General features: G+C 40.8%; 1 protein-coding gene across 4 annotated transcripts in view; it reads right to left on the bottom strand.

Annotated features, from left to right (window-relative positions):
* Positions 1-26,379, bottom strand: part of ASPH (aspartate beta-hydroxylase) — a 222,155-nt gene that overhangs the window by 75,243 nt on the left and 120,533 nt on the right. For all 4 annotated transcript variants that reach the window (XM_086695803.1, XM_086695807.1, XM_086695804.1 and 1 more), the window contains one exon: positions 327-412. In XM_086695803.1, the coding sequence (XP_086551929.1) occupies positions 327-412 (86 nt within the window). The remainder of the gene's footprint in view (positions 1-326; positions 413-26,379) is intronic.

The following is a 26,379-nucleotide window of genomic DNA, read 5'->3' as shown; positions in this document are numbered from 1 at the left end:
GCCAAGTGTTCTGTCCAAAGCCACACAACTAGCAAGTGGTGGAGGGAGGCTGACCTCAGGTTAGCCGACCTCAATGTTAGTTCTACTTCTGTTTGGTCATACAGCCATGATTCTTCCTTCTACTTGACTCATTTCACATGGAATGCTGACGTTCTTGGGGAAAAATCCACTCTATTCAAGGGCTGTTTCTGTTGTTGTTGTTGTTGTTGTTGTTATTATTATTATTATTATTATTATTATTATTATTATTATTTTAACAATGCAAGAGTAATGCCTGAATTTATCTTCATTGCACATTTCTCCACCAGACAAAAACATCAACATACCCTTTTACGAAGTTTTTCTGCAGCGTCAAGTTCAGCTTTAATAGTCTTATCAAATTTATTTAATAGTTTAGGCTTCTTTTTCTTAACTGAAAGAAAAAAGAGGTTTTATTTTGTATTTTTTTTTGGTCTAGAAATAATTATTAAGAATAGTGATTTACAAGTAATGAGAAACCTACAGCTGCAGGAGCAAACCCACTCCCGGCTCACCTCTTCCCACCCCCATCCCTAGCACGACACCGTCAGTAGCTGCCAAGGGAGGTACTGCTGCCCTTACTTCGACGGTCACAGGTGTTCCTGGGAGACTGGGTGGGTACTTGCATCCTGAAACTCACGAGGGATACTGGCCTAGTTTCCAGAATAAAAATGGGAGGTGTGAGTTATGAACTCTTATTGTGAACTTTTGGGCTAAGTGCAAAAGACTGCTTAAAATAGCTTTTGAATATTTCTGCAATGTTTCTGATCAGATACAGATAAAAATGGGAAAGTCAGTGGGAAATCTCAAGGGAGCCACCGCTAACAGAATTTCATAGTCTAGTGCTCAAGGTTCTTCCATTGTATCATGGATACCACTCCAGCCATATTCCATACTTCAGCCAAACAGGACCACCCTGTGTTCCCCAAATAAGCTCTGTGCCATTTCAGATACTACTTTCTCTAAGTAAAATGGCCCATTTTTTACCTTTGTCAGTTGAAAATACGCTCATCCTGCAACAATTAGCTCTAAACTACACTCTTCATAAGGCTTCTCCAAGTGTCACTCACGTAAGTGCTCAGTTCTGCCTCCCTCATGTCATTTCCCCTCTGGCTTAGAGTCCACAGCACCCTGCATCTCTGTCTTTCATGGCCCTTCTCCTATATGACTTGTACTATTTTAAGATTTTTTTAAAACTTTGTGCCCAGCGTGGAGCCCAATGCGGGCTTGAACTCACAACCCTGAGATCAAGACAAGGCACCATGTCTTAGATGCAGACTAAATTGATTCATGCTCACTTAGCATAAAGTCACATCCAGCAGGAGGGGGACGAGTCCTGCTGGTGCACACCTGGCAGTGCCTGTGGGGTGGATGGAGGCCGCATGGTCCCTGGAAGCCTACGGCAGACCGTCCTGTGGGCTCAGGGGAGTGATGAGGGCGGGACCTTGAAGGGTAAATGGGATGTTCTAGATAGAGAAGGGGGTTGGTAGTGGGATAGGGGGAGGAGACAGAATGAGGAAATGAGGACAGAAGAGAACTTCTCTAATGTTCTGACACTGAACCTACACATCCAATTGCCTCTCTCCTGTCACAGAGGAGGAGGGGCTCTCCTTTTTAAGATCCCGCCCCTCCGTGCACACACACCTGTCCTCGGCCTTCTGCACCTTCTGGTTGTCTCCTCACTCGCTGGCTCTGTTCCAAGCATCTCTTGTCACTTAATAATGCTGAAGTCTTCATCGTCTTAAAGCAAACCAACACCAGCCAGGACAAACGTCGGGCTACCCTCGTCTGCTTGCCACCCTTTCTTCCTCACCCCTCACTCATGGCCCCTCAACTCACAGTGCTCTGGTTTCCTCACCCAACACAGGGCAAAAGCAAGTCTTCTGGAAGGAAGGGGAGCTCAGCGGTTAAGAGCCAGAAGGCAGGGGGTCTGAGTCCCAACTCTGTGATTTCCGTGTTCTGTGACCTAAGCCAAGCTGGTAGCAAAACTTTTCTGGCTCTTACTTCCCTAATCTGTAAAATGGGGATGTTGTTTTTGAGAATTAAGTCAAAATTGCACATGAACATACAGCACAGAGCCTGGTATACATTAAGGTGCTCCATATCTGACAGCCAGTAATGCCTACGGCCTTCTCTGCCAATCCTTTTGTTCCTTTTTCTCCTGACTTCTTTCAGCACCTGGCACGGCTGACTCTTCCCTCCTTCCTGAAACGATCCCTCTCCTTGACTTTGTTCTGTGTTGTCCGCCTTCCTAGTTTTCCCCGTGCTTCTCTGGACTCTGCATTTCCCCCCCAGTTCCTCTCTGGCTCCTGCCCCCTGCTGGTCCCTGGGATGCTGTCTTCAGGGTCAGTCTTCAGCCCTGTACTGGGCTTTCTTTAACAGTTTAATTTCCAAATGGAACTACAAATTAACTAGTTAAGTTTCTTTTTTTTTTGAATTTTTTTCATGTTTATTTATTTATGTTGAGAGAGAGTGAGAGAGAGAGCATGAGCAGGGGAAGGGCAGGGAGAGAGAGGGAGAGAGAGAACCCCAAGCAAGCTCCGCACCGTCAGCGCAGAGCCTGACCTGGGGCTCGATCTCATGAACTGCGAGATCACGACCTGAGCTGAAATCAAGAGCCAGACGCTCAGCTGCCTAAGCCACCCAGGCGCCCCTCTTTGGCAGTACAAAAATCACAAATCCACGTGCCTGTGATTTGTGACACTGATGTCTCAAGCTCAGCACATAAGAAATCGAAGGCACTGTTGCTCAGTAATCTGTTCTTGTCATGTCTGCCCTCTTTCAGAGGATAGCACCATATCCATCTATCTGGTTGTCCAAACCACAAAACCGGCTAGAGATGGCAAATAAAACGGCAAAGGAGGAGCGTGTAGATTTGTCCAAAGAAAGACTGAATGAAATCGCTACTATTTTATTTTTAGCATTCATCTGGGCTGGCCTCCACACTGAGTGCTTTACGTATATCTCCTTTTATCCTCTCGACCTCCCACCCATAGGGAATTTAACTTCACAGGCATGTCACTGAGGTTCCAAAAGGGTTAGTCCCTTGACGCCTCCCCTCGCTCATCTACATGGGAAGGATGGTTTCCACTCAAATGGTTTCCAAAGGGAAGGACACTTCCTAAAGCCTCTTAGCCTCTTGCCTCTCCCCACAGGGGAGATGGTGTGACTTATCTGCTCACTGGGTTGGGGGATATGACAAACTCGGGTGACTCAGTCCCATCCCTTCTCTTCCTCCCAAGGGCACATCTGAGGCAACCACGTGGGGGAACCAGGCCTGTTCCCTGCTGCCGGAAGTGGGCAGTTATGTCTAATTCTGGGGTGTATTACTAATAAATGCATTGTTACTGCTCATCCTGTCCAGCCTTCAATTCAGGCTTCATCAGCAAAAAAGCTGACACTCTGATCATCTTTCCTTTATTTCATTTATTTCATTCCTTATGCATTAAAAAAAATGTTATGCTCTTTTATTTGTTTATTCCATCTTTCTCTTCCCCCTCCCTGGACCCTCAGGACCCCTATTGGTTTTTTTTAATAATTTTTTTAAACATTTTATTTTATTTTTGAGAGAGAGAGAGAGAGGAAGAGAGAGTGTGAGTGGGAGAGGGACAGAGAGAGACAGAGAGGGAGACACAGAATCTGAATCAGGCTCCAGGCTCCGAGATGTCAGCACAGAGCCCGATGCGGGGCTCGAACTCACAAATGGTGAGATCATGACCTGAGCCGAATTCGGACGCTTCACCGACTGAGCCACGCAGGCTCCCCATCAGGACCCCTAGTGTTAAAAAATAAGAGCGGCTAAAGCAGAGACAGACAAAATAGGGAGTAAAGGGCATTTCCAGCTGTGTGTCACTATACGTTAGCATGTGCGCTAAGGATATGGAAAATAAACTGACGTGTGACCGAGATGAGAATTCACGGTGGTGAGTTACTATCTTGTCGTCTCAGCACTGACTCACGTCTCTCAATTGTTCATTTTGGTTTTGCAGAAGTGTCTGTTGGCAGAATGCCAGTGGGACCAAGAAAGCCCAGGGTGTACCCGACTAGAGTATATTACTGCTGGCGTCACTGGTTTTCCCACCTCTGTCTCCCGTTTTATAAAGTTAACACGAGACTTATCTAGAAGAAGAAAAATAAACTGCCAGCTCAAGACATCCAACATAATATGCGTGTTAAACAGCTAAGCTGTAAGTATCTCAATGTCAAAATATTTCAATATTATCACAAAAAAATAGACAAAATATTAAAAACCTTAACATATTTCTTTTCATGTATCTTCAAACGTAATAGTTCCTATTTCGCCTCTCTTTGAAATTCAAGTCTCATCCCATCATGGCTATTTTTATTTTTAAATGTATGAGAAGCCTAAGGCAATTTTCCCGACTCTCAAAAACACAGACAGATCTCAGCCTTCTTGTGATGGGGAGGCACAGAGCCAAGCCACAGAAACGACAAGGAGCACTCATGATCAGTGATGGAACCAGGCTGTCAGGTGCTTTTGGCCTCAATGTTCTCTCATCTACCAATGAGTCACTTGGGCTGGTTGTACTCAGGTCTCTTTGAACTTGGAAATCCTGTGCTTTAAAAAAAAAATTTTTTAATGTTTATTTATTTTTGAGACAGAGAGAGAGCATGAATGGGGGAGGGTCAGAGAGAGAGGGAGACACAGAATCCGAAGCAGGCTCCAGGCTCCGAGCTATCAGCACAGAGCCCGACGCGGGGCTCGAACTCACAGACCATGAGATCATGACCTGAGCTGAAGTCAGACGCTTAATGAACTGAACCACCCAGATGCCCCGGAAATCCCGTGCTTTTAATTTTCAGTTGATTGAAATCAAGTTAATCTTTCAGAGTAGACCTAGAAGGTACTGGAATGAATTGTTAATTTTGTTGGACACGGATTTAAAAACAAATGGTTTGGAAGGAAGCTATTTATGCTATATTAAACTTTGTGTAAAAATAATCACTGCCATTGCAAGAATTTTATCTTTTTCCAAAACCACTAAGAAGGAAAAAAGTGCATTTCAGTTGCATTTCAAATTCTTAGTTCCCCTGCCATGCCATGGCTGAAATGTTAATAAAAAAGAAGAAAAAAAGAAGAAAAATAAAAGAATAATAAAGAGTATGAAAAAAGCCCTCAGATTACATAAAAATTACTGTTGATTCCCTTTTCATTTCTACTTGGTCCACAAATGAAGATGTTTTTATATTATGGTGCCTGGGTAGAATTTGACCACCAAGAAAAACAGACACAGAACCTTTGTATTAGATTTGTGTTCTAAAACTACTCCATTAAAACAGAGTGATGGAAATGGCAATGTCTCCACACGGTAGACAGAAAAGCAACAATTTCCTAGCCAGTCTCCCTGTTTCCAGTCTGTCTCCATGCTCTACACTGTCCCAAGGATATTTCTGTCCATGTCTTCCACTGTTTAAATACACCCATGGATCCCTGAACATACAAAATAAAAAATGAAGTTCCTGAGAATGTCATGTTAGCACTCCTGATCCTGGTTACCTAGCCAAGAGAAATGCAAACATATGGCCACACAAAGCCTTGTATGTGTATGTTCACTGCACCATTGCTCAAAACAGCTGAAGAGTACAGAAAACCAAATGTCCGTCCACCTGGGAGTGGACCATCTGTGGCAAAGTGATACAACAGACTACTGCTCCATACTAAGCCATAATATGCATAATGCACCTCAAATGTATCACGTTAAGTAAAAGAGGCCAAATTCAAATGGCTACTGGCTGGATGATTCCCTTTATACAGCATTTTAGAAAAGGGAAAACTGCGAGGAAAGAAAACAGGTAAGTGATTCCAGAGGCTGGGAATGGGTAAAAGGGTTGAATGCAAAGGGTACCAGAGAATTTGGGGGTTACAGCATTGTGTATCTTAACTGTGGTGGATGGACTGTATCTAGACGTCTATACATATGTCAAAACTCATCCCTGCACACTTGGATATATATGGTTTGGAACTAACCACGTGTAAATTATGTCTCAACATGGCCTTCATGAAAACGTTACAAGGAAGAGACAATCTAAGTGATTCTCAGTAAGGATTCTTACTTTATGTACAACAGTATGAAAAGTATTTGGGCATGGAAATATAATACTTGTAAAAGTAAAAATAAAATTGAATCTGATTTTGAGCCCCCTCCTTGCCATGAATCTATTGGGAGGTAATGAAAACTCAACCATAATTCAGAGGCTTCTCCTTGTAAAAAAAAAAAAAGAAAAAAGAAAAAGAAAAAGAAAAGGAAAAGGAGAAGGAAAAAATGCTCCTCCAGACCTAATGAGGCCCCTTGGTGACATCTATATATTCTTCCTGTTTAATACCCAGCTACTTTTTTTAATCCTGATTGCTCACCCCTTTCTTAGTGTTCATTCCACCCTCAAAGCATTCCACTCTTTAAAAATAAACAAAACAACATCAAGGAGTTTTTGACTACTCTTGAACTACATCAAAATGTAGTTCTTCAGTGTTTGAACACAATGGACAGAGCCCGAGGTCTCTGGATGGAGACCAACTTTCTTCACTGACTGGTTCATTCTTCCAACTATTTGCTAAAATCCCACTGTGTTCCAAGGACTGTTGCTAGGTGCTGGGAATTCAACAGCAATCTTCTCAAGGAGGCCACTGTCGTATTGAGAAGAAGGATGTAAATGGACAATTAACCTTCAGAGGAATGAGTTTAAGGATGGATCGGGAGTGGTGCTAATCTATTTGGGAGGCAAAAGAGAAAGTTTCCTGGGGAAACTTAGAATTCAAGTATACCCAGGTAGTGGCAGCATTATTCTGGGCAGAGGAAAGAGGATCTGTTTTGTAATTCATTTACAACTGGGGAGTTGGACCTTCATCATGAGTTATTTTTCTTGGAAGCGAAAGGCCAAGCATCTCCTTCTGTTTGGATGGTAGCGTTTGGTACCATCTATGTGAATGCTCTTATTATGGGAAGCTGAAGGCAGAGATATTGTTCAGGAACTCTGGGCACTGAGTTATTGTTCAGGATCTGGCCTTAGTGATGCTAAGCCTGCTTTAAGAACCAGAAGAGGCCCAAAGTGCATGTTTAGGGAGTATAAGTTTTGTTGAGAGAGGATGTACACCCCAACTGTAAAATGGCAGTGGGGGGGCGCCTGAGTGGCTCAGTCGGTTAAGCGTCTGACTTCAGCTCAGGTCATGATCTCATGGTCCGTGAGTTTGAGCCCCGCGTCGGGCTCTGTGCTGACAGCTCAGGGCCTGGAGCCTGCTTTGGATTCTGTCTCTATTTCTCTGCCCCTCCCCAGCTCGTGCTCTGTCTCTCTCTGTCTCAAAAATAAAATAAAAACATTAAAAAAATTAAAAAAAAAATGGCACTGGCACAGCAAGAATTGGGCTTTTGAAAATATGCAAGACACAAAGTATACAACCGTAACTCCCTACCCCGACCTGGACAAGGGATTCCAGATGCCATGTGTCTTACTTGCACTGAAGGCCATGGTATCTGCTCTTGCCCTGGGCTTCCATTTTGCATTTGATACAATTTTGTATGCTAATTAAGGACCTTCAATTAACTGAACTCTGAGACACAGGGAGAAAAAAAACGAGAATTTCTCCCGCTAAGTCAAAACCCCCCAAATGCTTCATTTGTTCAAGGGATATAATGTCCATCTTGAGCTATTTCACAGTTGTGTTTCCTTGAACCAAGTTTACTGCCTTTTGCAAACTGTCCCCTGGTTTCTGTTTTCCTCTCCTGTTCTGTACCATAAAGCGTTTTAGGTTTCCTTTATATAGCCTCTCAAATATGGCATGGACTTCGACACCTCTGTGACTCTTCTCATGGTGTTTTCTTTGTCTGGAAAACACTTCCCTCTATTTCTACCAAGGAATACTCTGCACTTCAACCTTTAAGACCTAGTTTAAATGCCATTCCTCTATTTAGTCATCTAAGACATCATCATGCAAAAAAAAAAAAAAAAAAAAAATCCTCTTCTGTGCTCTTATAGCATTTTGTTTCTAGAAATAGTAAACTTTTCAGGCTGTGTTTAGTTGGCTGTATATTTAGCTTGTGCACGCTCACCCCCTCTCTCTTCCTACCAAGACTCCCCAACCCTTGCTGGATTGTTAATTCGTGTGAGAAAAGAACTTACTCGCAACTTATTTCCAGCATTTAGCCCATGGCTTGTCCTACAGAGAAAGTCCTTGACAAATGTTTCCAGACATATGTAAGCACGAATGAATCAAGACATTCTGGAAGGGGGTAGGACAATGTCAGTCTTTAACTTAGGCATATCAACTATTAAAAAAAAAATCAGGGGCACCTGGGTGGCTCAGTCGGTTAAGCGTCCAACTTCAGCTCAGGTCATGATCTCACGGTCCGTGAGTTCGAGCCCCATGTCGAGCTCTGTGCTGACAGCTCAGAGCCTGGAACCTGTTTCGGATTCTGTGTCTCCCTCTCTCTCTGACCCTCCCCCATTCATGCTCTCTCTGTCTCAAAAATAAATAAACGTTAAAAAAAATTAAAAAAAAAAGTCAGCAAACCATAAGCAACCAAGAAGAGAATGAACTGAGAGTAGCTTGCTTTAAAAAAGAAGGTCTAATCCAAAAAGCATCAATGGACAATAGTGGAGGGGACAGAGGAAAAAGATAAGACAAAGAAAAAGGTATAGACGCAAGCCAATCCTCCCTGAAAAAGTATAGAGAACACTGATACTTAATTCTCATGTCTCATTCCATCCTTATTTTTCAGTATATTCAGCAATTTAGAACACAAATGGCAGAATACTAGCACAACTGCAGGGGCCAAGGGCAGGCTGCCCCAAGATGGGCCACTCTGGCATGAAGACTTTGTCAAATAAAAAGCCATCAAGCCCAGAAGATTCAGGAAAAGCTCTGTACCTCCCTGACAGCTGCTGTAAAGAATTTGGTTAGAGGACCTGCTCCAGGAAGAGAGCTACCCCCATAGATAACTAACTACGTCATGATATGAAGTAGGCAAGTAGACAGGGAGGAACCTAGCAAGGCCTGTTTGATCCAAGTTCTGTATGTCCCATTGTTTCCAATGGCAAACATTTGTTTACCAAACATTTACTCTTTTTCATCTTCTCCTGAATTGCATTCCTTCCCTTGGAAGTCCCAGATCCCTACCCACTTCTCCTTAGTTCAAAATGACCTACTGACTGTCCACAATTTCCATGTCTGTATGGATTCCCCATTGGTACAAAATTAAATTTGATTTTCTCCTGTTAATCTGCCTCATGCCAGATTTGATTCTTATTCTGGCTAGAAGGACCTTGAAGGACAGAGAAAATTCTTCCAACCCAACTAATCAGTAAGTTCTTAGACTGCAAAATTCAGCTAATTTTAGTAGAATATAAGTTCACAAGGCATCTTGTTTTTATGTTCTGAGTCATTGAGTAATGCCTTATAAAATTGTTTGCTGATAATAGTTGACATTTACTGAGCACTTATTCTGCTTGACATATGTGTCTCACCCAGGCTGTGCAAACTGTAAACAGCAGAAGCCAAGGTTGGATCTTGGGGTTATCTCGGCTGCAATGTCTATGCTTTTGACCATTGTGCTGTATCTGTAGCATCTGGCCCAAAAGTTTAAAAACTAGGGTGTTTCTAAGGGTTTGGAGAGTAATGACAGAGTAGAATTAAATATTAGTGTAAGTATCATGTTGTTGTCAGACAGGAAGAATTCCTGTTCCTTTCAAGGTCCTTCTAGTTGGATGAAGAATCAAATGGCATGAAACAGATTAACAGGAGAAAATCAAATTTAATTTCACACGTACAAGGCATCTACACAGATACGGAAATTCCAAAGACAGTGAGGCAAAAGGAGATATATATGTCATCCTGAACTAAGAAGAAGTGGGTAGAAGTCTGAGACTTCACAGGATGGAATGCAGTTCACAAGGCAATCATGAGAAGAGCAAATATTTGGTCATTAGATGTTTGACCTGCCATACGGATGGGTCACTCAGATCAAGTTTACCTCTGGTAATAACTCTTATTCTGAGAAAGACCCCCAATTTAGATTCTTCTATGTAGTTAAAAGCAGAAGTATGTCTTGAGTTCATAAGATCTAAACTGTCTTCGGTGCAAAATAATCTTCATGCAAAAGTGGTCCACTTTGGGGCAGCTTGCTCTTGGCCCCTACATTGTATAAAGGAGTAAGTTGACCTTTGTACTACCTGTCTTGAAGGATAAAGGTAAATAACCACAGTAATTTTCCTTTTGTGTCTCGAAGATCCAGGGTTTATACATTATGCACAGACACCATGGCTTGGTAGGGTAATCACAGTGTATAGAATCTGGGGGCCAGAGTTTGAGCCTCAATTTTGCCTTTCTTCAGTGACTTGCTTAATTTTGCTTCCATGAAATTGGGATAATATCTAACCCTCATCTACCAACCATAAAGGAGCATAAAACATCAATATCAATGTTACTCATGACTCCCATCTATAATTATACCTTATTTTCATGTATCTTAAAATTTTGTTCTTTAATTATATGGGATATGTGTATGAATATATCTTTGTAGGGGCCAAGGGAAGGCCACTCCAAGATGGGCCACTTTGGCAAGAAGATTATTTTGAGTTAAAAGGAATCAAAACCCAGCAGATTCAGGAAAAGGACTTTACCCCTCCCTCAACTGCCCAAATTTACATTGAAAAGGAAAGCCTGAATCAGCAAGAGGGCTATTGAGAGATTCCTTTTAACCTAAGAAAGCTATTTGCATAATAGGGCAGCCTTTGCTTCTCAAACATCTCCTCTTACCTTCTGACAAATGGCCTTCCTCCTCATTGTATCCCCAGACTTCTACCTTGGGGGGGTTATTAGCTCCTTAGCTCCGAATGTCATGTAAGCCTCATGTTGCCAGACTGTCCTTGGGAGTTTTATGTCTGTGTATGCCCTGCATGTGCAACACTAAATGATATTTTCCCCTGTTAATCTTGTCTCACATCAATTTAATTCTTAGTCTAACTGGAAGAACTTTGGAGAGAGGAAAATTTGCTCATCCCCAACACCTTATTAGCAAATGGTTTTAGGAATTATTTTTATTCATTTATTTGTTTTTAAGATACCAGATTTGCTCTAGAGTCTGAAAGGGCGGGCCTACGCCAGCCGACTCCATCTTGTTCTGTGTCCTTCACCTTGACCACACCTCCTCCCCTTGAGTAACCTCCCGCTCACCTGCCTAACAGGACTCCGACCCTTCCCCAGCCAATCGGCTGAGGCCACAGCCATTACCTCACCAACTGCCCCTAGGCCCCAATAAAACCTTTGTCCTTTTGAAACTCGCTCTCTCTCTGGTATCTCACCGCTGCTGCTTCGGTGCAGGTAGGGGATTGAGCTCGAGCTTGCTCGAATAAAGGCTCTTTTGCTTTTACATCGGACTCGGCTCCCTGGCGGTATTCGGGGATCACGAATTCTGGGCATTTGGGGGTCACGAATTCTGGGCATAACAGAGTCAACCATTTCCCTGACAGATTTTGGGCAACTAATAACTTTGCCACACTATATCTGTATCCAGTTTGCATTTTCTGAGTCAACAAAGGACTAAGGACCTATGGGGACACACTATACTTCCCTTGTTCCCTGGACCCTGCCATGCGTCTCCAAGCAGAATCACACAAAATATGAAAAGACTGCTTTTTGTAATAGGTATCCAAAGGTGGAATATGATGAGAAATAATCTAAAAAGCAAAAATATTTTAAGGGACGGAAGAGTAAGACTAAAATAAGACATTGAAGGAAAACATGCTCTCTCTCTGAAAAGCAGCCTGAAGCTAAAATAATCATGTAATACACTATTGCAATATTATTCATGTTAATTAACAGTTAACCTAAGACATATTTTAATCTTCCTGTATTAGAATTGGAAGTTAATTTTTCTTTTCTTTTTTTTTTAAGCTTATTTATTTTAAGAGAGAGACAGCAGGGAAGGGGCAGAGATAGAGGGAAAGAGAGAATCCCAAGCAGGTACCGTGCTCACAAAATGGAGCCTGACACGGGGTTCGATCCCACAAACCATGGGACCATGATCTGGGCCAAAATCAAGAGTCAGATGCTTAACCGACTGAGCCACCCAAGTGCCCCAGTTTGCTTTTCTTTTTAAAATCAATGCTAGATTTCAATGTAAGAAAAAAAGTCTCTAAATTTGTCTGACATTATGGCAAATCTATAGATTAAGGCAAATGAGGAAAAAGAAGGAAACAATAGAGCAAAATATTCAAGACTTGGAAGAATCCAGTACGAAGATTTTTGATGGGATTCCTTCTGCTGGGTATAGGGAAAGCAAGCCCGCACTTGCTCATGTACCAGTGTTCTTCCAAGGCTCAGGCAGGGGAGGACGACAGGGGCACACACACAGTTCTTTCTCTTTCTTTTAGAAGTGTGAATTGAGCAAGATATTTTAGGGGAGCAAATTTTGCCACCCCACCCCCCCACCCCCTGATATGCCTCTTTGGCATGTTGTTTATTTTAAGCTGGTTATTTTTAAGAAAGTGTAGACGCAAGAGAAGCTCCGAGAATTGAGTAGAAGTTACCCTTTTGTAAGAGACATTCACATTTTAAGGGAGATAGCCATTTTGAAGGGTGTCTCCCTCTCTGTCTTTAAGGGTATCCTTCCCTACCAGGAAGGAGCTATGACTCAATGTACAGAAACTCTTACCAATGGAGAAAGCCCAAAACTTAAGTCTACATAACAACCTGATACTCGTTTATCGGGGTTTCCTGCTAAACTCCCATGACTGACTCCCCAACCCCACCACCTTTCACCTTTAGCTGCAGATGGTATTTAAAGTGATGGCTTCAGTCATTTTGGAGAGTTACTCAGTTTTCCAGGGTCTAACCCATGGATACAGAAAGTACACGTTACTAAACTTTTTTTCTGTTAGTCTCTCCTATGCCCATTTAATTATTAGACCACACAAAGAACCTAAAAGGGAAGAAGGGAAAACTTTTCCACTCCTACAGTATTCTATTGCTTTGCTTCACAGTGGGGTCTGAAATAAACCTGCTTTCATATCAAGAGACAGTCATGTTATTTGCTGTTGAGAAGCCCAATCAGCAGCCATGGAAGTGCTTCTGGCAGGAATCATTGTATTATCACTGTGAGAGAGGAACATTAATGTGTTTGATCCAGAAAGGAACCCCCTCTGAGCCTGCTTCCTCTAATACTGTCTACCTTGTAGGTCTATGGTCCTGGGAGAAGAGGCCAATCTGGGCAACAACTCTTACCTGCCGACCTTCACTGCAGATTGGAGGGAAGAAGAATGGTCCACCCTTCTTTTGCCTCCTACAGCTAAGGAATAACGGACCCCTGTTCTCCTCAGAAGTAAATATCAACTATGTAGCCGCAGGAGTTCAATAGTCAGAGCTTAAACCTAACAGTTAACATAAATATTTTTCAACTGAGAGACACTAAGTAATACAACACAGTAAACATTATATAAAGGCCAATTGTTTTCGTCTGCCCCCTCTATTGAAATGATGTGGGATTCCACTGGGAGCATTCAATGGAGCCGGCAAGTATTCCAGTTTATTAAATGTAGTCTGCTATCTCCCCATAGAGTTATTTTAATAAATTATACATCACTCCCTTTCTAGACTAATAATCCTTTAACAGATGTGACCCCATATGTTAGATTAGAAATTTCAGAAACGCTAAGTGATGTGTTTTCTATACATAAAAGAAACCCCTTCGGTGCCAAAGCAGTGCACAGGCTTACCAACAGCTGCTTCAGACGTTATGAATTTATCTCCATGCGCACTGTTCCATGAGAGGTCAGCCACCTTCCCCAAATCTTATTTTAGATACAATTCTAGCGATCCTGCTCTTCTGGGTAAGCCCTTAACTCACTTTTAAGTAATACATTAGAAAGAGTGTTTGAATCAGACACAGCAGCAGCAGCAAAAAGTAAAAGCTGACAGACTGAAGTAAGAAACAAAAATCAACAGAAATTAGCCCATTTCAACATGGGCCAAACTGTGTAGGGGTAAACAAGTGCCAAAAGGCATCACTTCACAGCAACTGATGTTTATTAAAATGGGCATCATAGTCTCCAATCACCAAAGAAAGTTAAATTAAGTGCAGCACACAATTAAATTTTTTTTTTTAACATTTATTCATTTTTTTGATAGAGAGACAGAGCATGAGTGGGGGAGGGACAGAGAGAGAGGGAGACACAGAATCCGAAGCAGGCTCCAGGCTCTGAACCGACAGCACAGAGCCCAATGTGGGGCTTGAACTCATGGACTGTGAGATCATGACCTGAGCTGAAGTTGGACGTTTAACTGACTGAGCCACCCAGGCGCCCTGCAGCGCACAATTTTAGAAGGTAGAGATGCATAAAAAGTATTTTAGAAAGGTATCTACCAAATTTTTAAATTTTTGTGTAATGGTTCTTAAAGGTAATTTAAGCCATTTAATAATGTTTCTATGAAATATTGATTTCCCAGTAATGTTAAATAAAGCAATAATTTCCAAGCCTGGCTGTACATCAGTATCACCAAAGGAACTTGAAACAAAATAGGCATTCCCAAGTACCATCAAGTAAGAATCTTGGGGAAGTGGGTATTGCAAAGGTGAGGAGATAAGGATCTATACAATAAATAAATAAATAAATAAATAAATAAATAAATAAATAGTTATATGTAATTCTATTCTGTAACATCACAGATATAGCTAAATATTAGTACACATATATGAATGAATAACTTAGGATATTTGGAATCTAAGTTTCTAATGCTACCTTATTTTTTTGATTATCAGATGTCAACGTATGTTTACTTGGTGTCTGTCAGCATTAATATTGGCTGGCTATGATTATTATACCTTTTAAGACACTAGTTACACCTGATTCATATTTTTTGACAGTAGGTGAAATGTCACCAAACCCAAGTGGAAATCTTTAAATATCATTTGATCATTGTAATAAAAGAAATCCCAAGAATGCTTTGAGAATTCCTCCCTATGTGAAGAAAATGAAAACCTGATATTAGAGAATTTATTAATCTTGGTTTGTGGGAGTGGTGATAAACATAAGACAGCCACAGACTTTCAATAAGCAATCCAACTGTAAAGATCTGGGTCTCCAGGGAATGAGAAATAGTTGAGCTTATTGGGGAATAGCAGAAAAGTAGGGTGACAGATTTATAATTTAAAATTATAAAATTTTAAAAATATTTAAAATATTTAATTTTTAATTTATTTAAATATTTAAAATTTAAAAATATTTCTAATATTTTAACAAACAGAAAATACATGTTTAACTGATAGACTTTTCATTACAGACAAACATGAATATGGATCAGTAACAGAATCATAAACCTATAATTCAATACATTGAAAAATAGAGCCATTGCCTTTCTGAAACAGATGTAGTAGAAATAGCAATAAAGAAGAAGGGGATATTATCTCCAAATACTAACTTCAAATGCATATATTAAAACAAAATCAAGTTCTTAAAAATTTCCTTATCATATATGAAACAAAGGTTTGCAATTACTTTATACTGGACAATGAAGGGTAGTAATTCCTGAGAGAGAGGAATCAAATTTTTCAAAACCAGTGATAAAAAGAAAACCTTTTATGTAGACAGGGGAGAACAGACATGCTACATATAAGGAACAAAAAAATAAGGATGATAGCAAACTTATTAGAAAAAATGGAAGGGAAAAGAGAATTGTACTTTTTAAAGTACAGTTGACCCTTTAACAACATGGGTTTGAATTGTGTGGGTCCACTTATACTTGTTTTTTTTTAGAATATAGTGCTGTAAATGTATTTTACCTTCCTTATGATTTTCTTTCTTTTTCTTTTTTTTTTTTTTTTTACAATTTTTAATGTTTTTGTTTTTGAGAGACAGAGAGAGACAGAGATTGAGCAGGGGAGTGGCAGAGAGAGAGGGAGACACAGAATCCAAAGCAGGCTTCAGGCTCTGAGCTGTTGGCAGAGTGGCAGAGCTTGGTGGAGGGCTCAAACCCAGGGACATGAGATGGTGACCTGAGCCGAAGCTGGATGCTCAGTTGACTGAGACACCCAGGGTCTCCCTTATGGTTTTCTTAATAAAATTTTCTTTTCTTTAGCTTATTTTACTGTAAGAATACCATATATAATATATATAACATACAAAAGATGTGCTAGTCAACTGCTTGCTACCAGTAAGGCTCTGACTAGGCTATTAGTAGTGCAGTTTTCGAGGAGTCAAAAGTTATAGTGCATTTTGACTGTGCAGGGGGCTCAGTGCCCCTAACCCCTGCATTGTTCGAGGGTCAACTGTACTAACAGAAAAAAAAGTCAATGAGAATTCTATACCCAGCAAAAATATCCCTCAAAACAAGGGTGAAATAAAGGCTTTTCAGACTTAGAAAAACTGAAAGAATTCATTACCAACTGGCCTATACTACAACATATGTTAAATGACATCCTTCAAACAGAGGGCAAATGGTAATAGATAGGAATGTAGATGTACACACAAAAAGAAAGGACTGAAATGGTAACTGCATGGCTTACACTATGTTTTCCTTCTTGTTACTTAAATCTCTTTAAAAGATAATTGTTTTAAATAAAATAATTGGTTAAGCAAAAACAGTAACAATGTAGGGTAGGTTTTAAAATAAAGGTGAAATGTATGACAACAATAGCACAAATTTAGAAGGGAGAAGTGGAAGCATATATTGTAAAGTTTCTTATAGTATATGTGAAGTAGTATAATATTACTTAAAGGCAGACTGACAAGTTAAGGATGTATGCTATGGACCCTAAAACAAAGACTAAAGAAATAGTTACAGCTAATAACCCAACAAAACAGATAAAATGGAATCATAAAAATTATTCATTTGCTCCAAAAGAAGGTAGAGAAAGAGAAAAATGGCACAAATAGATGTGACAGATAGAAAACATACAGTGAGAAATAGATTTAACCTAATCAAACCAATACATTAAATTTAAATTAAATTAAATCTAAATATCCCAATTAAAAGCCAAAGAAGACCAGCTTGAATGAAAAAGTACAACCCAACTATGTGCTGACTATAAAAAATGCACTTCCAATACAAAAACACAAGTTAAAAGCCAATGGAAGTAAAATGGCACGCCCTTTTAATAATACCAAAAAAAAAAAAAAAAAGCTGGAGTGCCTGTATTAAATCCAAGTAGATTTGAGCTCAAAGAATATTATGACTGACAAATAAGGTTATTCCATAATGATAAAGGAGTCAATTCATTAGAAGAATATAATAATCTTCAAAATCCATGACCCCAAAACAGAACTCTGAAAAGAGTAGAAAAATCTGTTAGTCCATCAGAGATTTTCATAGTGCTCATCCAAAAACTAACAGAACAAGAAGAGAGAATGTCAGCAAGGATATAGATTTCAATAAGAGTATGAAACAACCTGACTTAACTGATATTTCTCGAACACTCCCCTCCAACAACAGGGAATACACATTTTTGCAAGTGCACATAGAGCATTTTCCAAGCTCCCACCTTAAAGAAACTAGAAAAAGGAGAGCAAATTAAACCTGAAGTATAGAACAAAGGAAACAGTAAAGCTCAGAGCAGATATCAATAGCTTACAAAGCAGAAATATAAGAAAGTCAATAAAATTAAAGCTGATTTTGAGAAAAGATAAACTGATTAAACCACAGCCAGACTGATTAAAAAAGACAGCAAAAAACCCGTAAATAACCAATGAGGAATTGAGGAAACGAGTATCAGGAATGAGTCAGGTGGATCGCTACAGATTCCACAATTATTAAAAGATAATAACAGAATATTATGAACAATGTTTTGCCAATTAATTCAACATTTTAGATGAAATACACACAATTCCTGAAAGACACAAACTACCAAAGGTTACTCAAAGAGAAATAAATAACTTGAATATCCTGTATCATTCAAAGAAATTGAATTTGTAATTAAAAATTTTCCCACAGAGAAAACTCTAGGCCCAGTCATTTTCACTGGTAAATTCCACCAAACATTTAAGGAAGAAATAATATATATTACGTAATTTCTTGAAAAGGAGGAATTGCTACCCAACGCATTCTACTGAGGTCAGCATTATTATGAAACCCAAATCAGGCAAAGACATTACATGAAAAAAAAAAAAATACTGATTTTCTTCATGAGCACGGATGGAAAAGCTTCTAAACAAAATTTCACAAATGAAACCCAAAAACATATTTAAAGGATAATGCATCATGAAATTTATCTCAGGAATATACATATCTGGTTTAATATATGAAAATCAATCAATGCATCCTCTATTGTAACAAATAAAACAAAAACAAAAAACCATATGATCATTTCATTAGACACAGAATGTGTCTGAATCCAAAACTCATGCCTGATAAAAACTCTTAACAATGTAGAAATAGATGGAAACTTTCTCAATCTGATAAACAGCCACTATGAAAAATCTACAGCTGACATCTACTTATTGATAAAAGACTAATTTTTTTTCCTCCTAAGATCAGGAACAAGATAAAGATATTTACTAACATAACTGTTCAACATTGTACTGGAGATTCTAGCCACCGAATGAAGCAAGAAAAAGCATCCTGTTTGGAAACAAAGCAATAAAATAGTCTTAAATAAAGAAATGACATAAATATCTTTTTTTTTTTTTTTAATTTTTTTTTTTCAACGTTTATTTATTTTTGGGACAGAGAGAGACAGAGCATGAACGGGGGAGGGGCAGAGAGAGAGGGAGACACAGAATCGGAAACAGGCTCCAGGCTCCGAGCCATCAGCCCGGAGCCCGACGCGGGGCTCGAACTCACAGACCACGAGATCGCGACCTGGCTGAAGTCGGCCGCCCAACCGACTGCGCCACCCAGGCGCCCCTTTATTTTATTTTATTTTTTTTTAATTTTTTTTTCAACGTTTATTTATTTTTGGGACAGAGAGAGACAGAGCATGAACGGGGGAGGGGCAGAGAGAGAGGGAGACACAGAATCGGAAACAGATGAAAGGGGATCCAAACAAGACCCAAAGACCGTAATTGGTTTTATCTCAAACAAATGAGTCAAAACTTCCCATGAGATCTTATGAGATATTAATGGTCCAATAAGAAACACTGAACAAAAGAGTGCCAAGAATGTTTCTGGACATTCGTAACTATTGTCCAATAGCTCCACAGAATAAAAATCCAACCTAGCATCTGACAATCTATTCTGATCTGTTCATCTAAATTTCTCTACGGCATGAATTTGGTTATTCTGGATTGTCTAGAGGAATGTGTACATCAGTTTTCAAATCATTTTGAAATCATTTTGAAAAACATTTATGGAGTACCTGACAAAATATTATGCTGGTCAGCATAGGGGATACAAAGATGAACAGAACACAGTACTGCTACAGATTAAATATTTTTTCCCTTCAAATTTGTAGGTTGAAACCCTAACCCCCAAGGTGATGGTATTAAGAGGTGTGGCCTTTGGGAGGTGACTAGTTCATGAGGGCAGAGTTCATGAAGGGGATTAGTGCTTTATAAAAGAGATCCCACAGAGCTCCTTACTCCTTTCCACCATGTGAGGACTCAGTGAGAAGACACCGTCCATGAACCAGATACCAAATCTGCCAACGCTTTGATCTTAAACACCCCCACCTCTGGAACTGTGAAAAATAAATTTCTGCTAAGCCACCCAGATTGTGGCATTTTTGTCACAGCAGCTCGAAGGGACTAAGACAAATCTCTAGCCTCAAATAATTTAGATCTTAGAAGGGGTGGGGGAAGGAGGAGTCAATTAATGACTAGAATAGAAGGTTGAAAATTATCAGGCAGGGGCACCTGGGTGGCTCAGTCAGTTAAGCGTCCCACTTCGGCTCAGGTCATGACCTCACAGTTTGTGAGTTCGAGCGCCGCGTCGGGCTCTGGGCTGACAGCTCGGAGCCTGGAGCCTGCTTCGGATTCTGTGTCTCCCTCTCTCTATCTCCCCCTCCCCAACTTGAGCTGTGTCTGTCTCTCTCAAAAATAAATAAATGTAAAAAAAAAAAAAAAAAAGAAAATTATCAGGCAAAATGAGAATCATAAACTACTCTGGAAACATAAAAAAGCAAGACATTACTTCTAACTGGAACAATACGGTAAGAATTACCTGGGGTCTGAGCTGAGTTTTAAAGCACAGATCTAATTTGGGATGAGGTAGAGGCAGGCAAAAACCTTCCAAAGAAAGAGAAAACTGTGAAGATGGGAATGTGGAAGAGGCAAGCTCAGGACTGAAAATTCAGGCAGAATTGCACTGGGTCGTGGATTAGGAATAGTTTAGATGAAGACTGCGTAAGGAGCTGGGCGCCAGACTATGCAATTTCTTGCACGACATTCTGAGGGATTTAGACTTTGTTCCACAGGCAATGTGGCATTACTGATGGTTTTAAGGAGTGACAGCAAATAACCTGTGTTTTAGGAAGTTCCTCTCGTCAGGAGTATGGGTAAGTAGAAAGGCAAAGAGCAGAAACAGGAATGATTTCAGGAGAAGATTTCACAGAGCTGAGGGGTTGCCAATGCAGGGAGAGAGTTAAGTTCCCGACTAAATTAAATGGTTAAATTTTAAGTTAGAAAAAAAAAAAGACTTGAACATACAATTCTGAGAAAGAATTGCATTTGAAGCGATCAAAGAAAAAAATTACCATTTCTTATCAATAAAACTCACATTCAGATAAATCCACTTTCATGAATAATAATATACGTTACATGTTAATTTTTGATAGCTTTTCATTTTCTTTTTAACCCAACGCACTACCAATCACACTGTCACTTACAGAGAAGGTGGGGAACATTCTAAAATGGCACAGATTACTGTCAGCCCAAATGATATGTGTTGTGTTGTGATTCTTTTTATGAATAATGTGCACTTTATTTTTATGCCACAGCACACCACATGTTTTGGTTTTTAACAGATGGCAAACTCTTTTTATCAGGGTTTTAAACTTGCACACTGGGAACAAAAACTATTTATACGGTAAACACTTTAGCTGATCCTATCTTTGGACAAGTTTAATTAAAGAATGAGATACCAACAGCACAATCAAGCAGACTCACGGGAGGAAGCAAGAAGTTGCTTCCTTGCTGAATACATTATTTTACCCCTGCAATTTAAAGCATCCATGGAAATAAATGGCACTATGGAGTTTTATAATAAACCCCATAAGCATTTAGCTTTTTTTGTTGTTGCTGCTAGCTGTTTTCAAACCTCGTGTTAATAAAGCTTTCACACCCAAGGAGAAGGAAAGCATAACTTACTCTTTAATGAGATGCCCGGACTCGACTGCTCACATAGCCCTCCAGTAGCCTCACACCTTATACAGCGTGTAGATGCTGGTTTTCTACATACAAACACTTTCTAAAACATCCCTGGAGAATCAGTATTCTCTTGTCCCAAAGACACTGAATATGTTGGGATGTTGGGAGGATCAAGCTTCAAATTCATCAAGAGCCTCTTAGAAACGGAACATAGGCACATAAACAGTATGAAACAGACTCTGGATTTGGGGATCACTTATATTTTTTATGAAATAATAAAAGGAGGGAAAGTAACAATAACAGTTGCTCATAACCATAGAGCAGGACGCCTCCAGCAAAGCGGAATGGTCATCCAAGGACAGGAGGATCCTGCAAAAACTGCCGGAGGCTAGGCAGAATCAGCTCCGTATCTTGCACGTGGAAGGCTTATTCAAGACCAAAGAGCGAATCGGAATTGGTAGGGCTGAGGGTACGTCTCCTGGGAAGGGACTCTTTCATCATACTCCAGTAATTTTCTTTTCTCTTAAATACACTTTTTTTTAATGTTTATTTATTTTTGAGAGAGAGTGTGTGAGCAGGGGAGGGGCAGAGAGAGAGAGAGGGAGACAGAGGATCCTAAGCTGGCTCTGTGCCGTCAGCAGGGAGCCCAACGCGGGGCTCAAACTCATTAACGGTGAGAGTGAGATCAGGACCTGGGCTGAAGTCAGACGCTCAAGCGAATGAGCCACCCAGGCACCCCAAGAATTCTCTAGTTTTGATCCAGTGACTTTAACCAGTAAGAGGAATTTCGGTGCCTATGAAGAAAATGTTCGTGGAAAGAAAGGAAGAACTGATGACTGCTTTAAAGGCTGACGCAGGCTGAACAACACTCATGTTCCCACATTTCCTCTCATGTTATTATGGGCCTCAGTCTCCCAACACCACATTCAGCCACATGCTTTAAAAACAAAACAGATCGAGGGGCGCCTGGGTGGCTCAGTCGGTTGAGCGGCCGACTTCAGCTCAGGTCACGATCTCACCGACTGTGAGTTCGAGCCCCGCGTCAGGCTCTGGGCTGATGGCTCAGAGCCTGGAGCCTGCTTCCGGTTCTGTGTCTCCCTCTCTCTCTCTCCCTCCCCCGTTCATGCTCTGTCTCTCTCTGTCTCAAAAATAAATAAACGTTAAAAAAAAAAATAAAAAAATAAAAAAACAGATCGAACCAAAAGTTCAGTCTACGATGACTGACCAAGGGGGTGGGGGAGAAACCGTGTATTTCCATTACTTCAGTGCCTGTGTACTAAGTATGTCTGACCCTGTTAACCTAAGAGCCAATTTAAAACATTCCTCATTTTTAATTTCTTACTAACGAGTCTCTTCACTCATGTTTTATAATCACAGGGAAATACTCCAGGAAGTGCATGGCTGAGCTATTACCATACTTCTCAGGGGGTAAAAGCCGGTCTGCCTCTGGCCTCCTTCCTCACCCCACACAGAGGTGTGCGGTTAATGGCACAACAACAAATGCCCTGCTGGGTCCTATACCGCTCTGCCTGAGACTGTCTTCAAGTGCCATGGAAAAACAGACTGCAGAGAAATGCACACGGGGTTCACGGCAGCAGTTATAAAGCAAGATGCGGTATGAATCAAAGTGACGAGGCACAGGAATAAAAAGCTCACCCAAGTTCATTGGTTTTATGTTGAAGCTATAATTTGGACTTCCACCCCACGACTAGCTGAATGACATTACTAATGACATCACTAATATGGTGGTATAAATGCACAAAGGAGTCAGTGATCCTTGGGGAAGAGGAGCCAAATTTCAGTGATGCATAAAAATCAAGGTCATTACCTGAAACACACCTTTATCAAACCTTGCCTTTTGTGTAAAGCATATCAATTAAAGGCATCTTGCTGTATAGATTTCATCCACGGTTATTTCAAGTTTAGAGTGTTTCATACAACCTGAAGAGAGTTGGTATTATAATCATGGTAGCTAACCAGCCTTGAAGGCTTCAGATGAGTATATACACACACATACATACATATATACACATTCCTAGAAGTAGGTCCTAATAAATCTTCACATGGACCAGGAAAGGAACAAATAGGAGAAGGTAGCATTAATGGTATTGACAAATTAAAGGAGAGAGAGTGTAAAAACCAATGGATATTAGAAAAAACAAATCATGACAATTTTCCTAAAAGTGATAGTATCAAAGGTTTCCAGAAAAGACTCTAACAAATTTAAACTGTTTTACAGACAGCACCCCCATGATACCCTAGCAGAACTGCTCCTGGGGAAAGATGAGTGAACTGTGCACAGAAACACCTAGGAGCTGTTTTCCACATCAACACCTCATGTCTTTCATTCAAAAATAATTAAGTATCTGAATTCACAGGTCTACACAAAGAGAATTCTATGGATATAAGCCTGATTTGCCACTTGAGGACTAGCTCACACATCTTCCCCCCCAGGAAGACTTCAGCTCCCTGCCCACCCCCCGCCCCCCTCCTCCCACCCCCTGGCTGTGAGTTATTCTGTTCTCGGGGCTCCCTCAGCATTTTGCCCATAACCTCTACCTCCTTCTATTCTAGTGGTTTATTTGCTCTGTTTTCAGGGCATTCCACAGAACATGGCAAACAAAGGAAGTGGAAATATTTGTTAAATTAATAAGGCATCCTCTTAGCTAGAAGGTGTTGTCCCTTTACTCAGTTCCCATGTACATTCTTGAAGCAGAGTCAATGCTCAGGGGGACCCGGCAAAAGAGGATACACCTTCACCTGGCACAAATGAACCTCCTGTACAAGAAAAGGGTAGAAATACATACAATTCCTCCTCTCTCTACCCACACATGCGGGCTTCTTAAAAATTAGCACAAAGGCAAAAATCACTGTGTTTTCTGATTCTACCATAGCCAAGTGAACAAATGTACTTGAAAGGGGTTTAGAATTTGCAACACAAGTTGCTGCTTCTAACCCATACATGATGAGGGTTAAATTAATTGGCTCTAACAGTTAAGCAGCAAAAAGGCCAAAGAGAACAGTTTCTGTCCCTGGCTTCTGTAGATGGGCGCAGATAGACAACAGGAGAGACAGGATCATTGATAACAACCATGTTCTTCGATAGGTGAAGTTTGAGCATGTGCAGACGGCAGGTAAGAATTCATTAACATTATTCTCTTGCAATACTGGCTCAAGTGTGTGAGGTTTAGCAAAGGAATGGACTTGTGCGAGATGAGAGGAGTGTGCAGATGAGACAGACCAGGGCCCCAAAGGGCCCACGACCAGATTCAGAAGCCTCCCCAGCCCAGTTCAGTATCCTACCAACACCACGATAAGGAAGTGGTCCGTTTTTCTCAGATTCACACACAGTTAGGTTTGCTCGCCATTTGTGACTCATATACTTATTGTTAAGACAGCCGTTTAATAAACTTACAATGGCCCTTTCCCTAGTACAGGTTCAGCTCACGGTCCAGTGTTGCTGACATCTCTGCACTGGTCCGACGCCCTGTAGCTGTCGTCTGGACCAGCACCTTAGCCGGGCAGGGCTAGCGATGGGGCCCTGGGCTGCGTGCCAGTGCCTCTGGAGGAATCCAATGCTTCCCCTCTACGTGGAAATCCGTCTGTCAGCAAACGTGTTCCTGCTCCCGGGACTTGTTGCCTGTTCCTGATGCCCTGTGATAAGGGCTTCGACCTGTTTCTGAGATATACCTGCCTGCTGCCTGGCCTCCCGGACGCCACCTGCTGCTTGCACCTAATTTTCTGTCCCACCCTTGAGTGCCTGTCTGACCTCAGGCTCCAGCCACTCTCCACCCGGCTCTTAGCCACCTGCTGATCACACTCAGCAATAGCAAAGGACCTTAGGAGCTAAGGAGACGGAGACGATGAGTGGGAAGAAGCAGCATTCTGGCACAGGAAAAAAACACGACTGCCGGGCTAAGGTGTTAGGAATAAGTAAGGAGTCTGGCTTCCGGGGCAGAATGTAATAAAATCGCCTGAACTGAAACAGAGAGGATCTGATTTATTTTCACTATTATTAATACTTTCTACTGTCAACACATATTTGATTTTGAAATGAAAAACATATAAACATACGGCAAGAATTACTGCTGTAAATGCCGGTACCATCAACCATTACATCAGAAGAATAAAAAAATGCTGTAGAGAAGAGCTCTGTAATCAGACTGAGGTAATTTTCCATAATGCATTTTCCAAACTAATGTGCTCTCCAATTTGAAGCCTTGTTTAAGTAAATGAATGTATCTGACTACTGACAGCACTTTTTATGACAGCACTGTCTTTTTATGACAGTTCTTGAAAGCTTAATTTTAAGCTAGCCTGAGCATATGTGGCTAATATGTTCATCTTTAATTTGCCTCGGCGTACAAATAGACCATGTGTTTTTTTTTTTTTAATTTTTTTTTTCAACGTTTATTTATTTTTGGGACAGAGAGAGACAGAGCATGAACGGGGGAGGGGCAGAGAGAGAGGGAGACACAGAATCGGAAACAGGCTCCAGGCTCCGAGCCATCAGCCCAGAGCCCGACGCGGGGCTCGAACTCACGGAGCGTGAGATCGTGACCTGGCTGAAGTCGGACGCTTAACCGACTGCGCCACCCAGGCGCCCCTAGACCATGTGTTAATACACAATAAAGTGGATCGCTCTGATTTGAAGACAGGGTCATACTTCCCATCAGTCAAAAGAAAATTTAGACCCAGATGATAATTTTCAAACGCACTAATATCCGGGTTTTTTCCTTGATAGACCTATTGTGCTCCCCTGCTCATGTTGTCACAACCGCGGCAGAAATCAGCTTTGTAAGCTGGCGAGTGCTCAACGGAAAGCATGAGAATGGGATTTTACAGATAACGAAGAATTTGCCATTATTGTCCTGCGGTGCATCTGACTGAAGATTCATTCCGGTGCAAACAGGTGCCCTGAATTATCCCTGGTACCACAGTTTGGCTGAAATCATGAAGTGAAAAATAAAAACAAAGCAAATGTGTATTTCAACACAGCTAAAACCTCTACTGCACTTGCTGAGACTGGTAATATATGCTGAGCTCATTTAAATCACCAAAATTGCTGTAATTAAACTTCTCTCTAAATCAGACTTGTAGAAGAGTCAGAAA

The sequence above is a fragment of the Puma concolor genome, chromosome F2 (genome assembly GCF_028749965.1).
Source record: "Puma concolor isolate L17-30 chromosome F2, mPumCon1.1.hap2, whole genome shotgun sequence".
Classification (NCBI taxonomy): Eukaryota; Metazoa; Chordata; class Mammalia; order Carnivora; family Felidae; genus Puma; species Puma concolor.
The sequence above is the reverse complement of the archived record's forward strand: the minus strand, read 5'-3'. Positions and strand labels throughout refer to the sequence as shown.